Source organism: Grammomys surdaster, unplaced genomic scaffold (assembly GCF_004785775.1).
Source record: "Grammomys surdaster isolate TR1022 unplaced genomic scaffold, NIH_TR_1.0 251, whole genome shotgun sequence".
In the NCBI taxonomy this organism is placed as follows: domain Eukaryota; kingdom Metazoa; phylum Chordata; class Mammalia; order Rodentia; family Muridae; genus Grammomys; species Grammomys surdaster.
The window spans coordinates 930,189-938,212 of NW_021604692.1; the positions used below are offsets into that span (position 1 = coordinate 930,189).

The following is an 8,024-nucleotide window of genomic DNA, read 5'->3' on the forward strand; positions in this document are numbered from 1 at the left end:
TGGATAGGTTGCTAGTAAGTCACATGGCCTAGTTCTAACAAATGAAGTCAGACAAAATTTCACAGGCAAGTATCCCTTCTCTGAGCAATGAACACAAAGGGGGCTATCTTCTTTGCTGATCTGAAGGCTGGTGGTACAGGAGCCATCTTGGGATAATTATGACAAAAGACGTTCACATGGATGGTGGTGCAGGAAAAACAAAGACCTGTGATGTTTCAGGAGTTGCCTGCCTCTGGCTCCTGCCTCAATATCTCACTGCATTTGCTCATGTCCCTCTTACAGACAGGAACCAAAGCTCAGAGGGGGAGAAGTGAGCTGTTCTAGGCCAGTGTCAGCAAGAGTGCTGGAGGTGGGATGGTACTGTTTCCCCATCTCCTGGGTACCACATTCCCAGGCAGCCCGGGCAGGCTTAAGGAGGAGCTGGTTACCTCGGTGTGGGGCTGCTGTCACTGCCCTTGCAGGAGCCAGAGTTGCTGCTGCTGCTGAGGGAAGAGGTGCCGTAGGCGTCCCGCACACTCACAGGTGGAGAGGTGCGCCTGGAGGCGGGGAGAAGAGGCAGCTGCTCATTCTGGCTGGCGGGCAGCTGTGGGCACTGGGCGAACACTGCCAGGCCACTGCGGCCTAACGTGCCCCCGCTTCGGGTTCATCACAGGGAAGAAAGGCAGTGGGGAGGGGAACACACACACACACACAGACAAGAATGACAGAACAGACAGTGGAAATCAAGATGGAAACCAGAAGGTGGCTGACCCTCCTAGATCCCCAGGGTCAAGAATGGAGGCTAGACAAGGCTGTGGACAAATGCTGGGTCCCAGGGTCTCTCAACTCAGGGAAGAATATCCATGCATGAACTGAAACAGAGGGGATAAGAATGGGGCAGACAGGAAGCGGCTGGAGAAGGGCCCCACAGGGTGAAGGGGCCAAAGGAGAAAGTACTGCCTGCAGGGACAGTAACGGTAACAGCAGGGCTTGCGCTGATGAGAACCTTTAGATAACTGTTATATCCATTGTGTCACTTGGGTCTTTAAATAGTTCCTGGAGGTGGCGTGGATCAGCCAGCCTATTTTAAGGATGGGAAAACTGAGGGCATAATTGGCTTAAAGGCACGTTACAAGTCTGCTGCACACACGGCAAGACAAACCCCAAGGCTTTCTGAGTCTGAAGCCCAGGCTGTAGACAAGGGAGAAACTCACCTGCGAGATCCGGCAGAAGCCCGTCTACTTCCCTGCAGGGACATGGCCATGAGGCTGCGGGTCCTGGTTAGCGGCGGGATGGGCGGTGTTCCCGGGGCTGAGGAAAGAGGGCGGGTTGTGGGGGGCGTAGGGAGGGCAGGGCCAGGCCATGTCATCCTCTCACTGGGGCCACTGCCTGGCATGGCTTCTCCTCTTGCCCTTCAGGCACGACACCCCAAAATCAAGCGAGGGCCTATAGGCTAGGCTGCAGGTGGCTGCCTCCACCAGTGAGTTCAGTGGGGCTTGGCACTGGCTGCTAACCCCAGTTTAAAGTCTCAGTCCTCAGAGCCTCAGGGGTGGTGAGAAGTCATCAGTCCAACCCCAGATCTTCCAGGTCACAGTGAAGGTGCCCAGAGTGTTGAAGACCCTGCTATAGTCAGACAAGGGACTCCTGTCCACCAATGCAGCAAAAGGATCTTCTAGTCTACCAGTAAAGCCTGTTTCTCCCCAAGTCCCTGCCCTTCAGATCCTGCCTCCCACATCCAGTCCTCCCTCTTTGGCAGGGGCTGCAGGTCGAAGGACTCCTGGTGCAGGAGTAGGAGCCCCAGGTTAGGCCGGGCTGGTCTCGCTGACCATCACCTTCCCAGGTGGCACGTGGTTCAGGGCTTCCTGGCTACAAAGGAGACAAGACAGACGGACATACCAGCACACGTGTAGAAAGATAAATGGATACAGACAAAATAGGTCATTCCAAGATGTGTCACACATATGTCCATGTCCATGCTCAGGCGCCTGCCTACAGGGCAGGACAAGCAGCCAGGCCCTCTGAAAGCCATGCTGCATGCAGGCATGCCAGCCTCTGTCATATAAATATGCATGCTTACTTTAGCACATCCCAAGAACTTGAGCACAGGTTTGATGTACAGGAAGCCAAGGTCAAGAGAATAAGAAGCCCTCTTTAGCTGCTGAGTGTTCCAGGATGGGTGGGTCTAGCGAGTACATTCACATGCCCAGGAGATTTGAGATAAGGGTGGGTGGACTGAGGTCTATTAACTCCGCTGCCGGGGGCCCTTAGGATGTTCTACTGAGCAGAGACAAGCAGGGGCAGGGGAGAGCTCTGCAGGCATGTCTTTAGGGATAAGAGGGAGGGAGAGACCCCATGCGAAGGGTTAGCTGTCTGGGCTACACTAGCATCAGGGTCAAGGGAGAGAAACCTAGGCTTTCTGCAGCCAGTGGCTAGTTTTGAGCCAGCCCGAGACGTGGCAGCCCCTGACTCCACACTCAGGAAAGGGACTGTAGACAATAGCCTGGGAAAGCTGAGCTGAGAATGTCATGCCCTGGACTTCTGCTCATGCTGGAGGAAAAGCAGCTGCCAAGCCAAGCCCCAGTGCACAGCAGCCCGTGCTACATGTGTTACGTACATCACGCCATTGACTTCTCCCAACAGCCCTATGAGGAAGTGCTGAGATTAGTCCCCTCTCATAGATCAGGAATCAGGGCCACTACAAGCAAAAGGACTTGCCCAAGTCACACCCCCATTGTGTGGCAGGACCAGTATTTGAACCAGACCAGCATCAGATACTGAGATCTCAAACCCCAGAGTTCCTGACCCAGGGACTACCTCCTTCCCACGTCAGGCACCCCCAGGAGCCTGCTTCTCCTGGCCAGTAGTGGGACCATCTCCTGAGTGGACAAAGACACTACTCAGATGGCCAGTTCCCTGGCTGTGATACAGAATACAGCCTGTTCCCCTAGAGGACCTGGACACAGCCATCATTGTCTGCCCAAAGGTGTCAGGTGCTGGGCTGCAGGAGCCACTGACACCATGCCTGTCACCTGAGCTGCCCACCTTGCTTGGCAGCACTTCCCATCCACCAGTCTCAGTCACCCAAGCAGAGCCTCTGGGAACAACAGCAGGTCCAGACCCATGTAGGGGCTATGGGCAAGTACAAAGTGGGGAATCAGTGGACTGTACGCCTGTCTAGAGAGGCACACAGGGGTCCCTGTCACCTAGGCACAGGAGGGCATAATGGGAACAGCTAGAGTAGGAGAGGTAGGGGGTGATGGTACTTGCTCATGAGTGGACAAAGCTTGGAGCGACTCCTCTGTGGTCAGGTGACCTGCTGGCTGCTTTCTTTCACTTGGGCCCTTGCTAATCCATTTCTTTACTGGCTCTGTTTCCATCAACACTTTTCTCCTGGCCTTAGGCTGCCTATCAGGAGGAGGAAGCACCTTCAGCAGGCCTCACCTCCCAGGATAGCTCCTCTACCACGTCAGCTCAGGTGAGTGTGGCTGAACAGTTAGCAGAGTCCAGGTGAAGCTTGAGGCCCAGGCCTTGGGAGGTAGACAGGAACTCCATGTGGCCCTGGTACAATGCGAGCTTTGTCCCAGCTGCCTCTGCTACTACCTTGCTTGGCAACCTGCTTCTCCCTCCTCCTGAGTTACGTTTTCCTTCCTCCCTGGCTGTGGGTGGGAATGGGGTGGCATTTGTACCTGGACACAGCTAACAGTCTCCTGGGAGACCAGAACCAGCCATTAATTCAGGGCAGAGTGGAAGTGGCATTTCCCCTGCTGAGATGAGACCTCACAGCCAGGGTCCCTCTTGGGAAGGCAGAAGCCACCCAGGCCCACAGGGTACCTCCTCTTCAGGATCCTGCTCAGAGGCCCCAGTGTGTGTCCTGTGTCTTCTCAACTCCTCCCTCTTCTCATAGCCCTAGAGAGGAGGCATGTTGCCATGACATTTATTGCCATGTCGCCTGTTCAGCCTGGAGTCCCACAAGCCTGTCTCTGGGCAGCTGGAGGCAGCCGCTTGGAATAGAAGGTGAAAGGAAACCCTAAGCTATGGGACCATGGCCAACAATCTCTCGTCCCTTCAACCCCAAGGGCACCCACCCCTCATCACACCAGTGTCCCTGTTTCCCCACTGTGCACACTCCATAGCAACCACACAAGCATCTGCCTCTTTGATTGGCCATCCCCACGCCCAGTGCTGCCTAAGGGCTTATAATGAGGAGCAGGAACTGAAAGGATGCAGAAATAGGGCTGAACAGATCTGGGGTTGAATTCTGGCTCTTGTACTCTCTGAATGCATGCCTCAACAAGTCCGGCTACTGCTGAGATTCAGCCTCTCATCCACCGTGAGCTGGGACTGTGAAGGGAACATGAAACAGTGCATGCGCATGGCATGGGTGGCTGCTCTGTCACACGTGAGCCACTGAACAAACAGGAGCAGACAGTGGTCTGAGAGTAGATAAGTGAAGTGTGACATGACCTTCAAAAAAGAAACACACCCAAGATATGTTGGTGGCCTCAGGAAGGTCAAGAGAAGCTTCTTCCAACCAGAAATGTGTGTTGGGTCTGGAAGGAGGGGCAGGAGTCCACCAGTGGGAAGACAGGGCGGCATGGCCAAAGGCAGTACTCAACAATACAGCTGCTCGGAGGCAAGGATCAGTGGGAGTGAGGCCACACAACCTGGTAAGCCAAGGTCGTGTCCAGTGGGCCGCAGGGAGGCACAGAACTATCCCACAAAGGAGATGGGCACATGAGGTGAGCATGCGAGGAAGCCCTGGGTAGTTTGTAGGGAAAGGACAGGACCAGAGGAAAGGACACCAGGTAGGAGGCTGTGAAAACCTTCCAGGGGTGAATTTAGGAGGGCATGGGTCTGGGCATCATCAGAATAACAGAGAAAGGACCTGGACCATGTTTGAAATCCATCAGAAGCGTGTGGTTATGTGAAAATAAAGTGGGAAACACTTAATCTTGGTGATCAAGTCCATTCCACCTAAAAAAAAACCAGTCTCCTATTCCCTTTTTTTCTCCTTCTCCTCTCTGAGTGTGTGTTTGTGTGTGTTCATATGTGTGCATGAGTATGTGCACGTGTGTACATGTGCATGGGTATGTATGTGCATATAATGAGAGCTCTGCTTATCAAAGCACCGCCATATCTCTGCTAGAGCTATTTGCCAGCCTACCCATCGCCTGTCCCCCACCCTAGGTCTGTGTATTCAGCCTGTGCCCTGCAGCCTTCCAACAGGGACCAGACCCCCATCCCTTCCTGTCTTAACCCCTTAGCTGAAGCTCCCTGGTGTGTTTCATAGGAACAAACACAATCGACACACAGTTGTTCATAATACAATGGTTTAAAACCCTGTGCTAGATCATGGAGCTAGACCAGATGGCCTCTGGGGTATCTGGGTCCCACATTCTGATTTAGAGTTGCTTACAAAACAAAGGCCTGGGAAATGATGCTGTCTTTTCACTGACTAGACTCCTGGGTCGAAGTTTCCGCAGATGTAAGATTAGGAAGCTGCATCTTTTGGGAGATCCTGGCATCTTACTCAACAGGGAGGAGCAGCCAGGTGTTCAGGTCAGCCAGTGTTCTAAGTGAGAGTCCCAGAATATACCTCTGAAGGTGTTTTTTCCCCCAAAGCATCAGCCGTCTATGAAAGAAGAAAGCAACCCTGAAACCCCAGAGAACAGAACGGGCTGAGCTTATGACTCAGCCTCCAACAGCTGTGCAAAGCAGAGCATGGCAACCAGAGCTTGGGAAGGATCCCATCTCTGCCAAGGCAGAACCTGGAACATTCTTCCCTGGCAGATACAGCAACTTGTGCTCCTTGGATGCTAATGCAGAGATGGAAATGGAAACGGCCTGGATGTTTGCCAGCAGCTACCCTCAGACATTCAGGGCAACTCCACTGAGGTGTCGGGCCAAACTCTGCAGGCTTCAGGGTGGTCTCATCCCCCCCCCCCCCATCAGCAGACTCAAGTCCAGCCTTCCTGCACTTGAGCTGGCAGGGGTTGGGAGAGGGAGGACTTCTCTAGATCACTTCCTGTCTCTGGCACAAGCCACTCCCAGGACTGAAACCACTCAACAGAGCCATTGGATTCTGTGTTCTCACTGTGGCAACCCCAGAACAGTGGCAGGATTGTTCCACAACTTGGCCAAACGCTGCAGGGGTTCCCAAGGCAACCAGGAAAGGTTTGAGGGCTGAGGCCGCTCCACAGGAGTAGTCTCAGATGCCTCAGCACTGGTTCCAAGCCTCAGTCTACACACCACCTAAGGAAACTTAGCTCTGGACTGCTAAGCAGGGTGGGCTCAGGCTTCCTCCTCCATTTCAGCCAATGGGGTCCTCACATGGGTTCTACTCATGGAAGGTGTGCTGATTAGCGACTGTCAGCACTGGGGATGAGGAAAGCGCTCTTCTGGGTGTGTCTGAGGGGGCCATTCCAGAGCAGAGGAACTAAAAGAGGAGGCCACCCTGAACGTGGGGGGCTCCATCCCATATGCTGGGTCACAGAGCAGAAGAGAGAACAGAATCTGTATATACAGTTACTCCCTCATTCTATCTGTCTTTCTCTCTCTTTCCCCTCTCAGGCTGCTGTGAGGTGAGCAGCTATGCCCTTCCCCCATAGGCTAACAGTACTTAAATCTCCCTTTTCACCTTGCTGAGATGTTTTGTCACAAGGACAAAAACTGACTAGAAAGTCTGAAGATGTGTGTGTGTGCATGTGCATTTGTGTATACATGGAAATCAGAGGCCAAAGTGGGGTATCTTGTTCAGTGGCTTCTCACAGAGCCTAAAGCTCACCAGTTCATCTAGACTGTCTGGCCAACAAACCCCAAGAATCCTTCCATTTCAGCCTCCCAAGGGCTGGTGTTACAGGTGCCCACCATGCCAAACTCAGTTTCTTAAGCTTGTATGGCAAGTACTTTACAACTGAGACATCTCCCCAGGCCAATAAGACCATTTTGCGTGTTTTGTTTATTTTTAGAATTCTTTACTGTTCTTTTTTAATTAAAATGATTGATTTTTATTATATGTCTGAGTGTTTACACATAGATATGTGCATCACATGTGTGCCCGGTGCCCATGGAGGCCAGAAGAGGACTTTGGATCCCTTGAACTGTAGTTACAAATGGCTGTGAAGCACAGCGTGGGTGCTGAAACCCAAACCCAGGGGAAGGCCATTTTTTAAAGAAGGATTTGGTGGCTGAAGATGTATCTTAGTAGCAGAGGCTTACAGAGTATGTGAGAAACCCTGGGTTCAATCTCAAGTACTACCTAATAGCCCCAAACAAGAGGGATGATTGCAGGTTATAATTTTTGAGATACAAAATTGTCATATCCACTAGGATTGTTGTAAGAAAACAGGCAACAACAAATACTGTTACGAGTGTGGAGAAACTCTCATGTGTGGCTGGTGGAAAATACAACAGCCACATGGACATGGCAAACAGTTTGGGAGTCCTCCACAAGGCTAACTGGGATGGCCTGTGAGCCTGTAATTCCACTACTAGAAAGATTTCCCAAGGAACAAAGCAGGCATTGAAATACCGTGTGCAGGGTTGGTGCAGGCACCTAGTGCTTGTCAGTAGGAGATAATGTGCCCTGTAGCAAGCATATCCATGCACCAGGATTTCAGCCATTAGAAGAAACGAGGTAGTAACATGTGCCACAACAGGAGTGAGCCCTGAAGACGCTGCATTAAATGAAAGAAGCCAGATGCAAACACAAGTACTGAATGAAGATGTTTACACAAAATACCCAACATGGGCAAATCCAGACAGACAGAAGCCACTGAGTGAAGCCACTTAGTAGTTCCCAAGAAGAAACAGAGAGCAGCTGCCGACAGGAGGTTCTTAAGGAAGATGATGCAGATGCTCAGGGATGAGATAATGGGGCTGGTTACACAATTCTATGTACGTACATTCTCGGGGTGGTACATTTTTCAGAGGACAAATTTTATGGTCCATGAACTACATCTCAATTTTAAAATCCCAATCAAGATAAATCCACAGAATCTCTATTTTAAATGAATAGTTGCTAAGGAATAGGCATGGTCCAGAAG

At 51.9% G+C, this 8,024-nt stretch overlaps 1 protein-coding gene across 4 annotated transcripts in view; it reads right to left on the minus strand.

The window, feature by feature from the left end:
* The window catches only part of Snph (syntaphilin), a 42,350-nt gene that overhangs the window by 9,368 nt on the left and 24,958 nt on the right, over positions 1-8,024 (minus strand). Inside the window, exons 3-4 of one of the 4 annotated variants that reach the window (XM_028774956.1) lie at positions 1,194-1,290; positions 429-536 (exon numbers count right to left, since the gene is read on the minus strand). In XM_028774956.1, the coding sequence (XP_028630789.1) occupies positions 429-536; positions 1,194-1,243 (158 nt within the window). In that variant the 5' untranslated portion in view covers positions 1,244-1,290. Of the gene's footprint in view, positions 1-428; positions 636-1,193; positions 1,376-8,024 lie in introns of those variants that run through there. The other 3 variants (XM_028774955.1, XM_028774954.1, XM_028774957.1) reach the window with 3 other exon arrangements.